The sequence below is a fragment of the Physcomitrium patens genome, chromosome 26 (genome assembly GCF_059467195.1).
Source record: "Physcomitrium patens ecotype Gransden chromosome 26, ASM5946719v1, whole genome shotgun sequence".
Classification (NCBI taxonomy): domain Eukaryota; kingdom Viridiplantae; phylum Streptophyta; class Bryopsida; order Funariales; family Funariaceae; genus Physcomitrium; species Physcomitrium patens.
In genome coordinates this window covers 2,981,153-3,003,156 of record NC_143435.1, presented here as the reverse complement: position 1 = coordinate 3,003,156, position 22,004 = coordinate 2,981,153, and the positions used below count along the sequence as shown (strand labels likewise).

At 42.7% G+C, this 22,004-nt stretch overlaps 3 protein-coding genes across 5 annotated transcripts; 2 read left to right on the top strand and 1 right to left on the bottom strand.

Moving 5' to 3' along the window:
- The first annotated feature begins 628 nt into the window (after window positions 1-628).
- LOC112277643 (shaggy-related protein kinase epsilon) lies at window positions 629-6,509 on the top strand. Its single transcript, XM_024510205.3, has 12 exons — window positions 629-1,635; window positions 2,372-2,689; window positions 2,901-2,993; window positions 3,309-3,368; window positions 3,618-3,965; window positions 4,151-4,207; window positions 4,416-4,556; window positions 4,768-4,818; window positions 4,950-5,045; window positions 5,226-5,309; window positions 5,514-5,616; window positions 5,798-6,509. The coding sequence occupies exons 2-12, from the start codon at window positions 2,534-2,536 to the stop codon at window positions 5,878-5,880; spliced, it is 1,272 nt and encodes a 423-aa protein (XP_024365973.1). The 5' UTR covers window positions 629-1,635; window positions 2,372-2,533; the 3' UTR covers window positions 5,881-6,509.
- Window positions 6,510-8,961: 2,452 nt separating this feature from the next.
- LOC112277644 (uncharacterized) lies at window positions 8,962-13,218 on the top strand. 3 transcript variants are annotated; one of them, XM_090248097.1, is made up of 3 exons: window positions 8,962-9,201; window positions 10,726-10,974; window positions 11,457-11,698. In XM_090248097.1, exons 1-3 carry the CDS (start codon window positions 8,986-8,988, stop codon window positions 11,514-11,516), a joined length of 525 nt encoding a protein of 174 aa, XP_090104223.1. In that variant the 5' UTR covers window positions 8,962-8,985; the 3' UTR covers window positions 11,517-11,698. The 3 variants fall into 3 exon arrangements, with proteins under 3 accessions (XP_090104223.1, XP_073387885.2, XP_024365975.2); XM_073531784.2 differs by lacking the exon at window positions 11,457-11,698 and adding an exon at window positions 12,900-13,218 and having other exon boundaries at window positions 8,990-9,201; XM_024510207.3 differs by having other exon boundaries at window positions 8,990-9,201; window positions 11,475-11,698.
- A 4,979-nt stretch (window positions 13,219-18,197) lies between these two features.
- Window positions 18,198-21,912, bottom strand: LOC112277846 (GDSL esterase/lipase At5g22810). Its single transcript, XM_024510633.3, has 5 exons — window positions 20,035-21,912; window positions 19,785-19,912; window positions 19,373-19,606; window positions 18,978-19,236; window positions 18,198-18,831 (listed from the first exon to the last, which is right to left on the bottom strand). Exons 1-5 carry the CDS (start codon window positions 20,327-20,329, stop codon window positions 18,623-18,625), a joined length of 1,125 nt encoding a protein of 374 aa, XP_024366401.2. The 5' UTR covers window positions 20,330-21,912; the 3' UTR covers window positions 18,198-18,622.
- Window positions 21,913-22,004: the final 92 nt, after the last annotated feature.

Sequence of the window (22,004 nt, the reverse complement as noted above, 5' to 3'; positions counted from 1 at the left end):
CAAAAGTTAAAGAAAGCAAAATCCGTGTGGTATAAAATTTAACATGTCATTTCGATGTTAAGCTTTCAAAAAGTTGTCAGATCAATACCAACATGTTCACAAAGAAATGACTCTTACACGACAAGAGTCACGACGAGATGTATCTAAATAATAATCCTCAACTACTTTACATTCAGCAGGAGTATAACTAAGGTTTACGAAAACCTCTACTATAAAATTCCTCACTCGAACAGAACAACATGATTAAGTTAGAATTCGATGAGTGGACTTCCCTGTCCAAAGTAGATTTTAAGTGGAAATAATACAGTAACCCTCGTCAAGACTTCAGGCTGAAAAATTCACGAAGGCCATTTTGCTAAAAAGCCAACGGGATGGAGGTGCACCGAGGCGATTTGACCGAGAGATGAACGCGGTCACGGGAACCAGAGTGACACACGACTAAATCACCAATAGCGGGCCTGAGACCGCGGCCAAGGGCGGGGGAATGGAGAAGAAGGAAGGCACGAAATCGAAGCAGCGCAGCAGGCTACGACACTACACCACACTACACTCTCACACTCTCGCACTCTCTCCCCGCAACCGCAGCAACAGCATCAGCCCAACCTCACATCCCAGCACGGGACCACCACCCCCACGACCAGGACCTCAACGAACAACACAGACACAGCGCGAGAGAGAGCGCAAGAGAGCCAGGAAGTCAGAGTCAGACACAGAGAGGGCCAGCCAGAGAGAAAGAGAGAGAGAGCGTTGGCAGGCAGAGCAGAGCAGAGCCGAGTGTGTGAGAACGAGAAAGAGAAAGAGAGGCGAATAACAATCACCCCCCCCCCCCAGTGCAGTCAGTCCCCATCCCCACCTTGCCCTTTCCCTTTCCCCCTTTCTTCTCACCCCGCCCGCCCATGGCTATGGCCTTCTTCTTCCTCCTCCTCCTCCATGGCCATGCCCCCCCCGCTCTCCCCGCCTCCTCCTCCTCCTCGCTTCTCCCTCGTCCCCGCCCCGTCTCTCTCTTGTTAGTTAGTTAGTGCCTGCCTCGCCCTTTCCTCACACTCCGAGTCCATCTGCTGTTTCCCTACCTCCCGATTTCCTGCCCAGGCATGCCTCGGCCGGGCGGAAGTGCTCTCGCTGATGCTTTGGCGTTCGGTACTCTCGCGCGGTGAGTTGTGGTCGCAAGCCCCGCAGATTAGAGAGTAAGAGGGTGCGGTTGTGCTGGCTCTGGGGTTGGCTCCAGCGCTGTGGGGGTTGATAGGGGCGTTGGCTATTGGAATCGACTTTCGCGGGTTGTGTGGAAGTGGGACGCAGTGCCGGACCATCTGCTAAGATCTACTCGGGGGTGCATCTAAGCCATTGGGGCTGTGTGTACGAAGGGGTGGAAAGATATATTGCGGGTGTGCGGAGGGGCACACTTGAAGTATGACATTGCTTGGGACAGGCGTAGTGAATAAAGGCACGGCAGAGAGAGAGGATTGGTGCGGAGTGGTCGGGTGTGAGTGATTTGGAAGCCAAGGGGTAGGTAGCTGAGATGGAGATGAGTGGAGCATGTGAGGAGGGAGGATTGGGAAAGCAGGTGGTGATTGTATCATCTTCGCGAGGCATGTGATGTGTGGTCGGTGGAGTTAGCTTCTACGGGCAACTGGAAATGTAAGCTTCTTCTCTGGAGTTTGTGAGTGGCATGTGTTGCTGAGTACAAACTACTGCCCATAGAGACCAGTGTTGTTGTCCAGAGGAAGTCACAGCGTACTGGATATAGACACTTCGTTGGCGACTGCTAAAGTGCAGTGTTGCTTGGAGTAGGTGGCAACATGTAAAGAGAATGTATATGAGAATTGTGATTTGAAGTCGTATATTTTGCTGGCCATTTTTCTGCGATATACCTCCCTCCTGCTTATTTATACGATATTGTAAGTAAGCCACTCCCATCACATCATTGGGTGGCTGATTACTGACTCGCCGATGCCATGGTATGGTGTTCAAACGGTTGTGGTTGGAACACAGCTTCTCGTATGAGTAGTTTGTGAGTTGATGGCGTCGATATAATTTAGTCTTGAGATCGTGTAAGGCAGAAGATAGGTAGGCTTGAAACGGAAATTTCCAAGCTTTTCTATTCAGCGCATAATTTGTACTTGGTTGCTTATGCACTGAAGACGCAATCCAACCTCAAATAATTATAGAATGTATCAACCGTCCAGTTGTTTTATGCTCCTTTCTTTCTTTCTTCCTCTTCTATTTTTGGTTTTGATATTTTTTGTTGCGTGCTCGCGCGCGCGCATGTTACTGTACGGTTATTCAAATTTCTTATCATCAACTCGCGAGGATTTGCTTCCTCATTTGTCATGTAATGACATGTGATGTGTCGTTATTAATTGGACTGTGGCAGTAATTGATCAGCGAGTAGTGTTGCCCAGTGTCAACGCGCTTTTCAACTGAACACGGATACCAGTACCTGTAGCTAAAGGATGCTGCTCAACAAACAGAGATTATAGAACTGGAAGTAGGAAATTGATTTAGTCACCTTATTCGAGGGTATTTTGACCCTTCCATGGCATCTGCAACTGGTGGAATTATTGGTAGCACGAACATGATCGGAGGGGGGGCTGCCCCAACCAAACCAGGCTCTAGTGGCGTGGAATCGTTACCCAAAGAAATGCACGGCATGAAGCTCAGAGATGACAAGGTTGATCACAGTGATGATAAGGTCTGCGTTGCTGAAACTGCAACTGGTTTTGTTCGTTCAAGTTTCGTTGTAGGCCTTCTGATGATGGACAAACTCTGGTTTTGAAGCAGCCTCATCTTCCTTCTAGATAAAGATTATTGTCAGTTTTGTTAATCTCTGCTCTGATTGAACTTGGCTAAGTTTTGGTAACGTGTTAACAGTCATAATCATGATTCCCTTCTGAGGCGTGCAGGAAATTGAAGCGTCAGTAGTAGATGGGAATGGCACCGAGACGGGTCACATCATTGCTACCACTATTGGGGGGAAAAATGGGCAACCCAAGCAGGTGCGGTGATGGCGTCTTCCTGATGAAATAATGACTGAAGCAACTTGGCATGACATTGCTTACCCTCTCCACCTTGCAGGCCGCCCAAAGGAACACATCATTGATAACATTATAGCTTCTAATGGCTGTTTGGTATTCTTTTTGTCAATTGAAAGTTCATGAACAGTAGCAATGGTGTATGAACATCAACGTCGTACACAATCTCTATACCACCATCAATCTAAAATACTACTATCATGACGTTTATTTCTGTACTATAGCAAACGGAGGGAGAGTGGACTAATAGTTTTGTCACAATTTGCATGGATGGTCCAGACTATCAGCTATTCAGCAGAACGTGTTGTTGGAACCGGGTCTTTTGGGATTGTCTTCCAGGTAATTGTCAAGTTTGGTCTCCTTTGGCAACTATTTCAAGTATTGTCTAGCACTTTCATGTTACGTATGTGTGCTACATTGAGCGAAATCTGTTGCTGTTCGCAAATAATGAGATCTGAGATGCATATTACCGCGCTTGCTTCCCTGCTTACGTTGCGGAGGAAAGTCCAAATGGTTATATGTTTACCCTAACCTCATGCTGGTAGAGGGATAGCTGTGTCTGACTTGCGTGTTAATGTGTGTTGCCAGGCAAAATGCATCGAAACTGGGGAGACGGTGGCTATAAAGAAAGTGCTGCAGGACAAAAGATACAAGAATCGAGAGCTGCAGATCATGCGACTGTTGGACCACCCGAATATTGTAGCTTTGAAGCATTGCTTCTTCTCGACGACGGATAAAGACGAATTGTACTTAAACCTGGTGCTGGAGTATGTACCCGAGACGGTGTATCGTATTGCAAAGCACTACAATCGCATGAATCAGCGAATGCCCCTTGTTTACGTGAAACTGTACACGTATCAGATATGCCGATCACTGGCATATATCCACAATGGCATCGGTGTCTGCCACCGCGACATCAAGCCCCAGAACCTGCTGGTACGTGTGTCCGACGAATCTTGTCATGTGTTCAAGTATCTTGAAAACACGATGCTGACTGTTTAAGCACTCGTATTTGTTGCTCGGCATGGGTGGAAGCTGGTTACTGAGATGTTTGGTATGAGTCACGGGAAAGTACAGGAGTTGCCGTGGTGTCGTAACAAACTTGTGTTTGCATGGCACAGGTGAATCCTCATACGCACCAGCTGAAACTGTGTGATTTTGGAAGTGCGAAAGTGCTGGTGAGTATCTACTGGATTAGTGAGTATTTTCGAGTTGCGCAGTCGCATTACAGCGTCGAAGCAATTTGTGTTTCGGAAATGCGTGCGTTGCGGTGACAGGCTGTAAAGCTGACGAGTTGTTCGAGAAGACTTCGTTTCTGGTATGCGGATGTCTCAGTAAGCGGGTGCGTGTGAATAGTGATGTAACCGAGACGGGCTTGTTGTGCAGGTGAAAGGGGAGCCCAATATCTCGTACATTTGTTCGCGGTACTACCGTGCTCCGGAGCTTATTTTTGGAGCGACGGAGTACACGACTGCCATAGATATATGGTCGATGGGTTGCGTGATGGCAGAGCTTCTACTAGGACAGGTACTCGGTCGCCGATGGGCTCTCTTCCACTTCGAAGAGTTGTTTCAAGTGACGCGGGGGGTCGTTGACTGGGGCTGTTGATTGTTTTGTAGCAAGCTAATGGCGGTTTCTGACGATATGTTGCTGTGGCGCAAGTGTAGAGGTTTGAAGTTGAGGTGAGGGAGCTTTATGTGTAATCTGGGTTTTGACGACGCTTTTGATGGGATTGCAGCCTTTGTTTCCTGGAGAGAGTGGAGTGGATCAATTGGTGGAAATCATCAAGGTGGGACACACGTGGTACACGTTGTTTGTGTGGAAGGGTCGCCTTCTGGGTTGGCGGTTTGGTTTGTAGCTGTGGTATCTTGTTCGTGTTGGATGTGAGTATGGCGTTGACCAGACGTTTCCGTGTGGCAGGTTTTGGGGACACCGACTCGTGAGGAGATCAAGTGCATGAATCCGAACTACACAGAGTTCAAGTTTCCACAAATCAAGGCGCACCCGTGGCACAAAGTATGTTTTTTGTGCGAATGCTATGATGTCATCCTGGGTGTTGCGGTTGTAGTGCGGTAGTGGATGTGGGTCAGCCTTTCTCGTGTAGCGGCATTGTTAGTTGCGTGCGTCGTGGTTTGTTGGATGTTGGGTTTTGACGACGGTAACCGGCGTTTGGTATGGCCGATGTGGGAATTGCAGGTTTTCCACAAACGCATGCCACCTGAAGCAGTTGACTTGGTGTCAAGGCTCCTTCAGTACTCTCCAAATCTGCGGTGCAACGCTGTGAGTAGCGTCATATTCTGTGTTGTTGGTACGGGTGTGATGTTGAGCTGTGTGGGTCTGCGTTGAGTCGTGGCGTTCTGCGAGGTGCCAACGAGGCATTGCGACAAGGTGTGAAGTAGTATGAAGGAAATACTGTGGACGTGAAATATGGCGATGGTGAGTCGGGAATGATTGACATGATGAATGGGTGGGTACTGTTTGCAGCTGGAAGCGTGTGTGCACCCGTTCTTTGATGAGCTAAGGGATCCTAACTGCCGGCTTCCGAATGGGCGGCCACTGCCCTCTCTGTTCAACTTCAAAACCCAAGGTGAGACATTGTGGCGGTGCATAGTCGTGTCGCCATCCTGAAGATGACAGTTGAGTTATTTATTGTCAGGGAGTGGTTGGGATCTGGTGTCCAGTGTTTTGGATTGTACATTTTCATGATGCAAAGGAAGGATGAGAAGGTGGTGGAAAATGTAACGCGTTTGGATGTGGTGGTGGAGCAGAGTTGAAGGGTGCAACTCCTGATATTCTGCAGCGTTTGATACCCGAGCACGCGAGGAAGCAGAATCCGATGCTGGCGCTGTGAGGGGTGCCTGGGAAGAGAACGGAAGAGTCCACTGCGTGAGAGATTTTCCTCTGTTTGGAGGAGTGGTCCGCTCTGTGGAGGGCTTCATAGGCACTCTGTATCATTGCTTAAACACGTTAAGTCACCCAGTGTGTTTTGAACCCCAGGTTTTTCTCTGTCGTTGGAGGGAACTCAATAGATTTTTAGCATGCCACTTTCAGGAATGGCAACCTTCTGGTAGCGAAGGCTTTGCTGATATGAGGCTTGTGATTCTCTGGGCTATTAATGGGTTTCATGGACTCGGAGGAGTAGATGTTTGGAGGAGTTAGCGTTCTCCAACATAGGCGGGTGATGTGCTTTTGCGGTCTCTTCCTGCATACAAATCTACGAGATTCCTATAGCTACGTGCATCTTCACTAGTTTGGGCATGCACTGAATTGCCGGCCACTTGAAATGGTCAAAGAGCGGAGATAGTAACTTCGGGAGCCTCAGTTGGTCTTGTGACATATAGGGGCCTTCCGAGTGCTTGAAAGTCGATTTAACAATGAAAAAAACCATAAAAACAAAAAAAATGTAACGGAATCCAAGTGTGGGGTAGAATCACATTGTAATTTTCCTAGGAGAGATCAAAGCGTGTACTGTTCATCCAATTTTCATTCCTCATGATTCCAAATCCTCTTATCGTTTGCTAGGGCGTCTCTGCTCACAAATGCTGGAGCTGTTCTTTATTGTCCATTTTAATGGATAGCCTCAGCCTGTTCTTGTGGGTCGTTTCAATCAAATTGACAGCCCAGCAAACGTTTGGAGACTAGCGTCTGAAATTTCTGCTTTTGATCATCAACATAGGTCAGCAGTGCCCATAGACTGCGGTTAGTTTGGTTGGTGCTTGGTGGGTCAGTAGTCATTTCTTGGAGCCTCATCCTCATCAGGGCAGACCTACTCTCTGTGTTGTAAAGCTCTACCCTCCACAGTGCAGCACAGGACATCGTTGCTTTCAACGAATTACCGCAGTGTGTAGTCCCTGCGTATTTTTGTGCGCTATACATGAATTCCATTCACCGAATGGCTCCGAAATATTCTGACCGAAGTAAGTGCTTTTCATGAGGTCATCGCGGACCTCACCAGTATGGTTCTCCACAGACAACGCAAGCTCTCCAGCTACACATGTTACTCGTGCCTATTTGAAAACAGTCATTGAATTCTTGAAAAGTAGTAGTCCTTCATGTTCACTACGTCCTGAAGCTTGACCAATACTTTTAAGTCCATGTACGTGACACGATCATTGTGAAGTAGTTAGAGGAATGCACTTTAGTAGTCATCGCAATTAAAGTTCTGACTCCCCTCTCACGTACAAGAGCAAAGAGCCTGAGGTTTTGATGCTCTTCCACTCAAGGGGCGTGCTCAAGTGAGTTTTTATGTGATGGTCACTGAGCTTTACTCTAATCCCCCACAACGACTTACCCCTCAAATCTTACCACTGATCAGCAACTAACCCAACTAACAGTAATCGTGTGTTCGACTAGCATGCAATATTCATAGCTGTCCAATTCGCCAGCTCAAGAAATTCTAGTATGTCAGGAGCCACCTCTCAACAACCACTTGTGGTGATGTGATTGATAATCAGCCCTCTTGAGGATGAGAACCTACTCAACAATTACAGAACGACTTTCAACTGTTAACGTTGCATCACGAAACTTAAGGGAGAGAGAGAGAGAGAGAGAGAGAGAGAGAGATATGGCTTTCGATTCGGCAGCTGGATAACATCGTCGTAAAACCCAAGTGGAGGAGGTCCGAAGCTTTCCCTTTCATGGATCGAACAAATCCTTGCGCCTTGCGGAAGGATCGGATACAACGCACCCTGGATCACGCCGATCTCTCTCTCTCTCTCTCTCTCTCTCACCCCGAAACCGCCAGGCCTGGTGAGCCCTCCTCCCGCCTGGCACCATTCTCTGACCCTGCCTTCAACTCAACCGCTGCAGTATCGATGAAGTGCCGACCACGCGTTTGAAGGGACTGGGAGCTAGCTCATGCGCAGAGTTTCAGAGCTGGTGGGGTTGTGGGCATGGTGGGGTAGGCCATCCCTGTTGCCAGAAACTCCACTGATTCCAGGACTTTGTTGCGAAACTTGTCAGACTGCAGCCCACAAGCTCTCACACGAGTCCCAGTCGTGCAGTTGGTGGTGGTGGAGGTGTGTACTCGCGCTCATTCCTTTGCAGGTAGGTCGCAGCCACTCTCACCATCACCACGATGTTGAACCCTCACCGGTAAGGACACCCAGAAACAGAAAAAACGCCATGCCTTGCTTCCACAGTCCGTCTTGTCGGTTGAGTTCCATCGACCCACCCCGTTCGCCATATTTAGGGTTTAGGGTTTAGGACTTCACCATCACCGAATTCTCAATCCACAACACAAGTGCATTAAAAATCCTAAAAGATTTTTTATAAATTGTTTACATACCCACCCACAAACACATATACATACATACATACATACATACGTTTACAGGTGTATGTGTATATTTATATTACTAAAGGACCCAGTAGTTTGTGGGACAAGCAACACCCTCTAATTGATATGTGGATGATGTTCGTTAATATGGATGAATTAAACTAGACGAAAGGTATGCAATTGTAGATGTATTACTCCATCCAGATCGATGCCAAAAATGACGGGGGCTGTGCCTATTTCAGACTTTGCTAATAGGGAAACTACTATAATAGGCCATCCGCGGCTTAACCCACTCACGCTACCGACCCCCTTTGGTCCACGTGTAAGCCACCTCAGTCAAAATAGTTTGCTCACCCCTGGATATGTATCCCACGTGGCAAACACGGTCCCATTTCTTGATCCTCCATCATTCCCGTTCACACGGCAGCGAATTGACGTCCCAAACGAGATTCTTCTATAAGAAAAGGACCCCGAATGAGCCCTGGAGTTTCGCTCTGAGCCTGCAAACCTGGCTTCCTCGTCGCGGACCTGCTTTCGAAGCTTTTCGACGTGATCCGCTTGCGTTTTTTTTTGTAATTTTTTTTAATAGATTTTGGGGGTGTGTGAATGCGATATTGCGAAGCTGGGGGATCGAATTACGATAACAGGGGTTGAGTGAGGAAGGCAGGACAGGAACGCATGAAGCCTTGTGCGATGGCGCGTGCGGTTTCGTTCGTGTTTCTGGCGCTCGGGGTGGTGGTGATGGTTGCCGCGGATTCGGTCATCGATGAGCTGGAGAAGAACGGCCTGCCTGTGGGGCTGCTCCCGAGCTCCGTTCAGAGTTACTCGATTGGGGCGAAGGGCGATTTCTCGGTGTCACTGGAGGCGCCTTGCTATGCCAAGATTGAAGACCAGGTACTTGGGGATGATGATTTTATTGCAGTTGGGTTGGGATGGGATGGGATGGTTTCGATGGTTGTAATGGTGGTGATGGAGGTTTAGTGATTGTTGGGTTATCTTGAGGCATTCTGTTGTTTGGGAAGTACATGGTGGACCTTTTGGGTTGATGTTGGTGAGGCTGTGGGTGTTGGATTTGGGATGGATTGTTGTTGTTGTTGTTGTTGTTGTTTTTGTTGCTTTTTTATATTATTACTTTCTTGTTTGTTTGTTTGTGGTATTTTGAGAGATTGGGATTGATTGGTTGATTGTCTAGGACAGTTATTTTCTCCTCGAGTTTTTTTGACTGCGAGAGTGTCCACATTGTCTGACGTGAGTGGATTTAATCTCCTCCCTCGTCTTGGGAAGTCGCTCGATCTCTATTATATATGTGTCTTTGGAAGCCCCCTATCTGTTGAAGATTGATTTGCGGTGAATCTTATGTTTTGTTGGATTTCGGTTCCGTGCTTTTTTTCTCTCTTTTTTTTTTTTTTTTTTTTTTTTTTTTTTTTTGTTTTTTCTTCTTTTTCTTTCATAATAATTAATTGATCATGTGATTAGTCGATTAAGAATTTACCCATTTCTTATCTGTCTTCGCGAGGCTGCCTTTGAAGAGATTCATTTACCTGCTAACCAGGATTAGAGGGAGAATTTAGAAGTGTAGTTCATCGAATACTTGAAATCCTTCAGAGATGGTAGGGCATCTGGTTCGCGGTACTTTCGACTGTACAATCATGTATCAGAATTTTGTCCCTGCTGGTCAGAGTCAGTCCTGCAATGCCGCATTAAAAGGCTGTGGGTAAGGGTGGGCGAAACTGTCGTCAGGTTCGTTTGAAGTATTAGTCCTCTAGGATGCTTTAATATGCTGTCCTTACATTGACGATCATATATGTTGCAACCTAATGTCTTCGTTCATGATCTGCTAGCACTTGAACCATAATTTGGCCAGATAATTGTCCAGTTTATTTTGGACTCTCATGATTAGATTTCGCAGAGGTAGCAGTTGATGCCACTTTTCATCCTTTAGTATCGTCGCTTTGGTACGTGGACGACGTTGAGGATTGGTCATGCTCCTAATGAATGATTCTATGTCCTCGGTTCCGCCCCTGCACTCCTAAACAGTCCAGGTTGTACATAGTAGAGCTCTTAGAGCTGATTCCTAGTCACTCTTCAGCTTATTAGTAGGCACACAGTGACTCTGCGATATTAATCTTAGACAAAGTAATTTCTCATTTCGAGCTGAAGCAATCAAGCATCTGAATGTGTGGCGGATGCACATTATTCATTTGCTCGAGCAAGAACTCCTGGACAAGCAAATGTGTCGGGAACCTGTAACGAATATGGCTACGTAACTAAAATTTTCTCAACTCTTCTTCAGGCACTTTGCTTTCGATTATCTGGAAATTCGGATACCTGCCTTTACGTTTGTGAGTTTGTCTTCACAAACTTAATTGATACTAACACGGATTTGTGTGATGGTTCTCTTGTTCAATTAATCCTCAGCCGGCATATTACAGCAAGCATATCACGGGAAAGCTTAAGTATGGCTCCATCAGCAACCTGAGCGGAATCCAGACAAAGCAGCTGTTCGTTTGGTTGCCAGTGACAGGAATCTATGTGGATATTCCAGCCACACCCTACATCTACTTCGAGGTCGGTGTGTTGACAAAGCGACTTTCGATTGCCATATTCGAGACACCTCCAAGGTGCTCCTCCCATGGCGTTGATACCGGTATCCACGTCCCCAATTTGGTAAGTTCTTCCCGACCTGAAACCACAATCAACATTCTGGTGTAGGTTTTGAGGCGACCTCTATTTCTTTCACTTGATCCTGAAATTGCGTTTGCACAGTATATGTGCATAAATTTTCATAACATAGGACCCGAAATCTAGACATTTAGATAGTCCCACTTCACAATGTTGATGAACTTTTCAACCGGGTTTGGGCGGTTTTAAGTAGTCTTGTTAATATTGTTCGCATGGGTCTGGTTCAACGTTGTGACGCTAGTAGATCATCTTTTTAGATGTTTCGATGTCTACTTATTTTAGGATCTGATGGCTTAAGCTTGCTTTTCTTTTTCACAGTTTGTTAAGTAATTGGAGATCAGGTCATGTCCAAAAATTATAGGAGACATATCTGCCTCTCTGTCTCTGTGCGTGCCTCTCTTTCGTTTTCGATAATAACTGCGGGTATTCCAGTTATCAAGTTCATTATGTCAATTGTTTGAGTTTAGTATTTGACTGTTAAGCAGGCTGAATTTATGACTTCTCGACCAAGGAAGGCGATACAGTGACACACCTGTGACACAAGCTACCGAATCCACGTGTTCAGAGAGATCTGCGATAGTTGATAGTTGTTTTGCATGTAACTTATTGACTTCCTTAAGTGCGAGAGTGTGTTTGTTGCTTCTTAAGGAAAGCACGGAATGTAAATTTCAATATAAATACTTTATTCCTACAAAGGGCTGTTAATGCAGTTCACCCGTATGCCCACTACGACAGGTCAGGCTCTGGAGTCAATCCTTTTGTGTATTTGTATGGATAATGGTCAATACATGGGATCTACTTTGACAAGTTTGATTTAAAATTAGTGCCGCAACGGTTACGCTACTTGCCAACCGAAACTCTTTCTAGTGTGGAAGTTTACACAGTGGGTTAGCGTTGATCATTTTTTTGAGCAAAGGCTATAAAACAGAATCAGGTCGTGTCAGAGTTTATCTACTTAATCAGTTGCTCTTCTCCTGTGCAATTGTGATTAGGATTGATGCTCACTCCAGGATTATAATCCAGCATAGCAGCATCGTTCTCACACTTTTAACAACCATCTGAATTATCTGAAAGCGGTTGCCTGAAACCGTGATAGATGCTTCCCATAGTACTTAGACCGATTTTTATTTTAGATATTTCCTTAATGTTATCTTCTTAGGTTATTGAGGCGAGGATTATTTCGAACACCCAATTGGATCGTTTACACGGGGATTTTTCTTGTAACACTCGTCCCTCTAGAACCTTCGCAGTTCTAACCACATAATTTTGCATGATATCTTCTGTTTGCTTGTTTGTTTGTTGGTTTGTCTTATTTTTTCTTCCTTTTTGAGTAAAACACCAGTCCATGCCATACGATTGTGACAATTGTACGACAGTTTTCTTTATTTATATTATTGTTTATATTATTTTTTATATTATTATTTTTTATCCAGCATCAAGATAGTACTGCTAATGTGAACTGCTTTATGATGAGCTGTCAATGAAATCCTACACAATTATTTGATAAGTGTCCTATGAAAGGATTTGACCATTGATCCCGAGTGTCTTGTACTATTTGCTTCAACAACCAGTGGTGCAAATGGTGTTCAGTTTTACGTCAGAAAAGTAATAATGCTTTCTTAGCTGGAAGCTCACAGCATGTTATTCTACCAGTTTTGATATTTTGCCAACACATGGTGAGGACACAGCTCGACGTAGCTTAGCTAATGAATCACTAACAGAGAAATGCGTACCCATCTGTGTATTTATTAGCACTGGTGAATTTGAGACCATTTTATGTGATCGAATAAGTGAGATCTTTTAACAACTTTTAACAGTTGCACACTTCTGAACCTCTCTGTATGTGGTGGATCATCTCGCAACGTATTCAACTTATTGCAAACAATCACACTTTCAAAATGTGTGTACAGATTATTCGCAAACCAAGCAATATCATCTTCTGGGAAGATAAAGAATCATTCAAACTATGTCATAGGGATCCGACGCAAGCATTCAGTGTTTCCATGCTTGAAACATTCAAAGTAATTCCTCTTATCATGAATTTATCCACTGATGAAGCAATTTGACGACGTGATCATCAATGGTTGCAACAAAAACAGCAATACATGAAGAGGGATTGTAGCTTCAGCTACAAATGTGTAATCTGGAATAATTATGTGGAAGTTTTCTTTGTATAAAACCCAGAAATAAATATCATGCGGATGATCAGATTGAATTCTTGTGGAAAAACATTGTTTGAACAAAAAAGAAAAAAATCCACTCAGTATTTGATAACTGTTGTTGTTTGAAGTCTTTTGACATGATGCACAAATAACAAATTGTAAAATGATTAGAGTTTATGACAGATATAAATTTATTCAATGCAATACCCAATTTCTGCAACATACATTTTAAAACATTATGTCATGTTCTCTTCAAAATTTTAGAGTTTCACTTTGAATATTATTATCTTTAACAAATCATTTGGGTTATTTTTTACCTAAATAATATTGCAATACAAACTTATGTGGGAGGTGCAAGTGGTTCTCTTTATGTTTTATTTATTTACTTATTTACTTTTTTAATATTTTGGAAAGTGAAGTTTGGAACATAGAACAAAACAAATTCTTAATTTTTAAAAAGTTTGTGTAAATCTAGTTTATCTCTCTCTCATTTGGTCTTTTTGACTAGATATTACATATCAAGATTTAAAATAAGAATACAATACAAGATATACATTTATAGAGGAGTTTTTGTGCTGTTTAATGTAACTACGATGTTAGCAATGTTAGATTTTTAAGTTAAGGGGTCTTTATATCTAAAAGCCTATTCTAAAAGTCCATGATACAAAAGCCTTACAAAGATTTTCTATTTGGTGTAAGAAAATTTTATTTGAAATCTTTGACTTTGAAGGATACTTTAAAGTGAGATGAGGCCATGAAATAGAAAAACTTATTTTTTAGTATATAAAAAATATAACAATTCACTTCTTAATTTTAGTACTATAAATTTAAAAATTTATAATAATTATTTTAGCAATTTTAACAAAACTTATTGAGTTTTTGTAAGAACCATATCTTTGAGGTGGATCTACTTCAAATTCTCAATGACAACACCACTTATGCCATGTATGAAGAAGATGCATTCTATCTTATTTTTCCCTCTTATGGCTATTTAGAAGATATTTTGAAGTATGACCACATGAGACTTTTAAATTTCAATCAATCTCAAGCTTCAAAAAATTATGAAATAATTATATTATATTATAGTATAAAATATAAAATTAAATCCTTATGATTTATTTTATTTTATCTTATTTTTATTTTTTAATAAGTGGATTGAATCAAAATATTACACACATACACATATATGTTTTTCTTTATTTTTACAATATCATTAGACTTTGATAATTTTATTTTTATTAAAACTTCCTCCAAATGTCACTTTCAATGTATTACAACTATTTAACAACTTTTTAAGTATAAAATGCATGCCCATATCATAAAAAATATACATTTGAATTCCTTTATAAAATTTTCTCATCCAAAATATTTTTATGAGTGAGAATAGATTATGTTAAATTCATATAAAATAAAGTTCTAAAATTTAATCATGTATACATTTTTTCATTTTTTTTTTTTATCTTTCCATATATTTATGGTGTATGTAATATTTATGTAAAAAATTAATCATTTAAAGTTTTAAATATAGTAGAATTACAGTAATTAAAAGAATTATATAAATTCTTGAAAAAAATGCTAAAATTAACAAAATATAATATAATATAATATTACATACTCTATTGATGTCTTAACATATACTATAATAATACTCAAAGACATTTTAATACTATATGTGTATGTATGTAAGCTTCTACCAATAGCCTTTTGCAATTTTTTTGTATTGATATTCAAATACTATTATAGCATTCTTTGCATAATTTGATAACAAATCAAATATTTTTTTAGTATAACTATTTGATTTTTTATCCACTGAGTGCTTTTTTTTGAACGTTGAAATAATAGCAATAATTTGTGGAGATATAACATGGTCTTTAAATTTTTTAAATCTAAAATAATAAAATAAATCTAAGCTTAATTTGGTATGACCAAGGCTGCCCTTAGATGAAAAAAAATTTCATACGTAATTAGGGGTAGTGGTTACTTTAATAAAATATATATATATATATATATATATATATATAGATTCTTTTATTTATTCTTAATTTTTTTCAGAATTTTAATAAAAATTATGCATGTTAAGTGAAAGAATTCACCTTTGGAAGAAGAGATGATATGATTCCATTGGAGGTGATAGAGACTAAGCGTTTGATGTCCAAAATGTGATTCCAATCGAATCGTTCAAGCCAACGATATGCACCCATTTTAGAAGCATACACTCGATGCCAGAATCACGATTTTGGAGTTGCTGAAAAACATTTGCTCGCACTGATCACGTTTTAACTCCTGACTGCAGTGTCACGGACCAATTGTTTTCTATACTCAAGACCATAGAGAGCTTCGGATAATGTGTGTTTTCACACACTACCACTTCATGGCCTTGTGGATCATGAGTTTTAACCGCTTTGGGGTCTCCATTCGTGAAGGTTGCCTTCACATCGACGTGAAAAAGTGAGAAATATGAAAGTGCCACTGCAGCAACGATGGGTTGATAGGTGCATCCTGATCACCGTGGGAGGGAAAGGTTCTCAAGGTTACTATTCTTAGGCTATCGGCACTGCACAGGGATTGCTATTTCCTTGAGAAGCATTTAACTTTTTCTTCACTTCGAACATCTGTTAGATGGAATGAGCATTCTTCTCTGGATAGTTGTTTATCTTACATTGCTGGGGCGCATAACGGATTTTGAGAAGCTTGTTTCTAAGACTTGGGCACTATACGTAGTGACACTAGAATCGCCTCATAGTCCTGGAACCACCGAGGTTGTTCCCTGGACTGGGATGGACGATTCATGGTTGTAGATGAAAGCTGCGATACAATTACGACCAAAGCGGAAACCGTCTCGGTTAGTAGTGTTGAGCAATTGAATGGAAAAGTTTGGTCCCACAGTCACGACGTTGGATTCTATACGGGATCAGATGGTAAGCTGGCACTCCGCAACATGGATTCATTGCAGTTGACCCGTTCATTAGGGCGATCTGTAAGAGTGCGGAGGATAATGGTACTAATCCTTCATAAATGGGCTTCGGTTCAGCAGGTGGGACATCTAGCTAAAGGCTTCGATGTTTTCAGGTCCCCATGTTCAAGAACCAGTGAATTGGGATGCTCGGTTCAAGTCTGTGGCGCCTGCCTCACACTGGTCATAGTTTGAGAGGATCGTTGATAATCATACGCATATTCCTTTCCTAGTCAAATATAGTTCTACTTTTACGTCTAGAAATTTCACTCTGCAGAGTTTTGTAGGAACTTTAGTCTAGGTTTAAGTCAATCTTTTGGATTATCCTTAATATTATTGTTATTAATGTGGAAGACATTAATTTTCTCTGAATGGAAGAAGACTCGATTTAAAGAAAAAAAACTCGTCTTCAAGGTTTAGGAAATATTTAAACCGTCGGTAGGGATCAACGAGCAAAGCACCATACAATCTGCATGAAAAGACTCCAAAATTTTAGTGTCTCTGCCAGTGCTAGGGGGGGTAAAATTCTCTCTGCATACTTCTTTTCGTGCACACAACTTTATAAAATATGCAAGCTCAATGAGAGTGATTCCTTCGGTGTCTTTTCCTGTACTCAAGATGCTTGTCATAGGTGGCTCACATGACCAAATCGACTATGCCAGACTTGGTTACTAGTTTGTGTTAAATATCAAGGACAGGGGAATATTTCTAAGCAGCAATTTAGGTATAAAGGGAGACGTTAAAATTCAAAGGTGGGTTGTCCATGAGCCCCACATCGAGGAAATCCTATTTGCATCCAAGGTTGCAACCACAATGATTTTTGGTGCTATGGTTCTGGTTATGATTAGGCATTTTGAGAAGGAGAATTCAGGATAACGTAAAGTGACATTAATGTGGTCTACCAAAACTAGTTTTTTATTTTCCCCCTAACGTGCTAATCATTCAAAATTACATTCCCCATTTGGAAGAGGCAAGTAAACTGTCCCTTTTCCCAGAATCGGAAGGGGTTGGCCGTTTGCTATCTGAACAATAGCACTCTCTGCACATGTGGAGATGCTGGGTACCTACTAGCCTCTTCAGTGAGTCGTGGTGGATTCAGTATCTATCTTCAGATGAACTTCGATCGAAGGTCATCAATAGATCTAGTACCCGAGAGGCAACTAGCTTGAATTGCTAGATACCGAACAAAAAGAAATATAATGAAGCATTAAAGTATTGTTATCAGTCTCTGGAACCATGATGAACACTCAAACTTCAGAAACTTGCTAATCTAAAATGACGAAAGTGCATACACACATACACACACATACATACATACATACATACATACATACATCCATATTTTTTCTTCATCGGGGATCTGGATCAGCATCCAGAGAGACGATAAGCGGAAGGCGGCAGCGTCACAAAGTACCCAAATGTAAAGTTCAATGCTATTGCATCATTGTGTTAAAATCATTGCAGATTAACCCGCACGACTTACCCTGGAATCTCAGCGGTTCTGAAGTTCTTTTGGCATTGTATGCATTGAATTGTGGTGTCAGCAACTTCTGAATCTTCCGAGACATCTGGACTTCCGCTTATCGTCCTTATAACGAAGTTCCCCGAATTGATCCAGATGCATGCTTTTAATTACTCATCAAAAGTTCAGCCAAATAACTTGGTTCATAACAATCTGCAGCAAGGGTACTTGGTTTGATTTTTTTAATCCACTGTGATCAGTCGTTTTTAGATGCAAACACTTCGCCCTGACAGATTATCGTCTTGATCTTTCAGTTTAATATCCATAGTTTCAGTTTAGAGTTCATATTACTGAGTTACGTTCCAGGGTAGGAACCAGCCTTCGTTGCAATGAAAGTGTCTAACATTGTCAGCATACATATAGAAGCCACGCCGAGCTTCTGCTTTTGTGAGCAGAGTTGGAGTTTACCAACTTCGAGTTTTTGTGGCCCGAGAGGAATGCTCCTCCTGACAATCCTGGCAGCTTTGTGACACATTTATGTGTCGAGGTTTGGGTCGGGTTCGATTCAGGGTCATAAGGAGATACATGTGAAGTCATAATATACGTCACATTCAAATGGTACCAGCTGAAACCTTTGCAATGAATCATGATATTTTTCGATTTTGAACTTTTTCAACCAGTTGCTGGTGCTCTTATTCCAGTCGCTTTCATGGTAAAAAAATTGATTTACCCACAGTCTTTGCTGCCACCTTCAAAGAGCACGGATTGTCCGTCGACTTAATTCTCCTATTCTCTGGGCATTAAGTAGATCAAAATTCTCTTAATCTGTTTCGCGCGCTACCAACGGACAGCATAAGATTATGCTTATTACATGTACTGACAACTGTAATTTCTCATATCTACGAGCTGTTAGAACTTCGGAGCCTACCCTATGCAGAAGTTCCAGCTGCCATAGATGGATATGGCGTTACTTATCTGGGTCGGCAAGTCGCCGACTATTATGTGGTTATTTCGATTGAAAATAGAATTCAGAGGAGCTCTATTTTGTTTTCCAATTCAAGGATGTGCTGGACCCCTGAGAGTCGCCTCAGCCTGGTTGAACAAATCATCCGCCAGAATGTTATACGCATGCTCGGTAGGATGGAAACTATCCCACCACAGATATGAATTAGCATCTTCGCAAGTGCCTATCGAGGCTTGGTTGCACGCAATTGCCGTCTCGATCACACCAGTGCCGCAGCATCCGGTTCTGACCTCAGTAATTCCTGCGCAGATGAAATGAGCTGATAATATCAACTGCAAATAGTTGCCCATGAAATCGATTCGTGTACAAGCAGTGATTTGTATTCTAACCGATTTGACCGAACAGAGCTGTCCAGCAAAGCAATGGCGGGTCAAGCTTGTTCCATACCATATGCGCTCGAGTTTGTCCTTATCGCGTAGAGCGTTGTGTAGATGTCGATGTATATGAGACGGCCTCCACTGAACTTCGGCTTCAATTCATTGTTTATAACATTTTTTAACTGGTCATTGAATTTACGCGAAACGGCGTTGTAGTCCTCGACGCAACCTTGGTTCCCTTTGCCGTGGAGGGTGATCTGCGAGGGCAGGCACCCCAAAGGCGGTAGACCCAGCACCGCAATGTTGCGGCCACCCAAATCGTAGAGCTCCTAGTTATTGATTCATCGGATCCATTCAGTCATACATTCACAAAACACAGTTAGTCTATCTCTCCGAATGATATCCGCACAAAACAGTTCATGAAATCAACTGCAGACTTTACCATATAGTGGTGAGAGGCTGTACCTGAATGTAACCACGGGCAAGGCCGATTAGAAAAGTGATGTACTCATCTGTGTTGTATTTCTTCATCAGAACCGGGTTCAAGTAGTAATTGTTAACCCAGTCATTGGCACCTGTGCTGAAGATGTACAGCGAGGTGCTAATGATAAAGTTCCCCTTCTCCGGACCAACCAACGACAGCACCTCGGCCTTCCAGTTCTTGTACCACACGAACTGATCCGTCAACCCTTTCACATTCTGCACAACTCCATCACCAGTGTTTATAATCACCGACCTCCACACGAGGCTATCTGCTATCACCACAATCCCTCACATCGACCTTCTGTCACCCAATTGCAATTTCCAAAATGTAAGTGTGCATTGATCAGAAGAGAACAACCAGTCATCAAGAGACTGGTATGAGGCGTAGACTTACGAAGTTTCGTGCCGTGCCATCGTACCAGCCGGATGCCGAGGATGCGAAGTTGATGCCAGTGAGAATGGCGGGGCCGTGAGCTTCCGGCGACAAGTATGGTAGCCCGTATGGGTAGCCGATTATCTCGGCTTCAGGGTCGCACCCATACCAGACAAGTTTCAATCAGTATAGTGTTCCAACACTTCACAAAGTTCCTACTCCTAATAATTCAAACGACCCGGCCATTTTTTATCAGATGGAAGTGACTTACTGATCCTATCACTGGTTATCTTCCCATCGCAGAACCGGCCAGTGGATTTGCCCCCTTGAAACGACCTGCCATACGGCTTGAAGTTGCTCTTCACCACGGTGACTAGATGGTTGTTGTTGCCGACATCCACTGTGGAGTCTCCGAAGATCACCACCCCCGCTGTATACTGCCGGTAATTATCTGGTATCTTTGTGTTGTTAAAGAATCCAGCTCTCCTCGTTCCCAGAACTGCGACTGAGCTCAGAAGCACCAAAAAGCTGCGTATCATCAAGGCAGCTCTTGATGATAGCGCCATAACTTCTTGAAGACAATGCAGTGAGTCAAGCTTGGCCCTTAGGCCTGATTTATATTCTACCAATTGCTATTGATGTAAATATTACTAGAGGTCTGAAATTGTGGATCTCAGAAGACCGATGATGGTTCGATTTGGATCAAAACCTCTGAGCCTAGAAAAAGCATTAGAGATCACCAGACACAATGGAAGCTAGTGACAGTGATGTGGGAGCTAAGGGAGGGGAAGGGCACTCGTTGTACAGTCGGTGCATCAGCTTCTGCTACTCTAACGCCTCCTTGCGGAGCTTAAATAGTTTTCACCCACTCGGATACCAGCGAGTAGAATCACATGATTGACCTCTCTCAAAGACGCTCTTTATCAAGGAACATTGGAACCAGGGCTATTTAATGCCGACGAAATAATATGCATCCATTGAATGCTAAATGAGTTGTATGCATGCTCCCCTGTAAGAAACTAGACGTGCACCAATCTACGTACCTGCTGGGGACTGATCCAAATCTGTGGTTGGAATGATGAATTGATCAGCGCTGGACTTAAACTTGAGCATACACCACACAACTGCAGGCAGAAAAGATGCGCCTTCTATTCATGGACCTTCAACTAATGGACCTTCCACTTTTGAGAAGCTAATAAGGATCAAAGAAAGATGTTGAAAAAGCTTAGCCGTCTGTTGTGGATTGCCTCTATTTACTCTCCATACGAGGTCTATATGATCCCTGATGTACAGTGATTTGCAGGGCAGTCATCTTCAAGCAGCAATTGGACACAGTCAGTCGTGGACTAAAACTGGTGGACATGCAAATAGCTCCGTGGCGTTGGCAATCAGGGTGACACAAGTTGATAGCTCTCAGAACATTTACTCATATCCCTTCTGCATGAGTTAATGGGGAGCTGAAATCACATTCAGGAATTACGAGCTTAATAACTATGAGTATTACTTATCTGCACCCATGTCCCGCTGGAAAGGCATTATTGAAGAAATGCAGATTTCAATTTAATGCTGCCAGTGCAAACCGTTGTATGCTGGCACAGGTGGTGAAGATGAAAGTGAGAGGTGGATAAATTGTGCAATCTCGAGCGACAGGAGCAGCTGCTCCTAAAAAAGAGGTACAAACCCCACATAAAACCATCTTCGTATCAATCAATTTGTGCTTAGTGTTTTCTTTTCTTTTTTAAAACAACTGGGGTATTCCCGTCGCATTGATTGTGGAAATGTTTGCCTACTGCTTCGTTAGCATTGGGTTGAATGTTGACTGTCAATAGATACAGACGCTCTTTACTGCCAAGAGCCTAATTGGAACCTTTTTTTTCCTGTTTCAAGTTCTGTTCTGGACACCGCATCCCAGATTGTTATGAAAACGGTCTCCGAGTATCTCACTGTCCAGTTTTGGCCACAAATTTCCATGTAAAACGTTACTACTCGGCGCTCTTCTCCAAACCATTATTTACTGCACAGAGAATGCAAGAGCCTCGAGTCAAACGGATGCGAAAGCCCTGGAACGCTAAGCTCATTTCCTAAAGATAGTACTATTCGCTGAAAGTGATCCCATTCATGAGGTTTGATCAATTATCCACTAAGTGGCGTATACATGTGAAGAGAAGAGTGGCTATTAATGGTGGCTTGTCACAGGACAACTGGCGAAGCACTCAATTATTAACCACCATCCGTTACTGC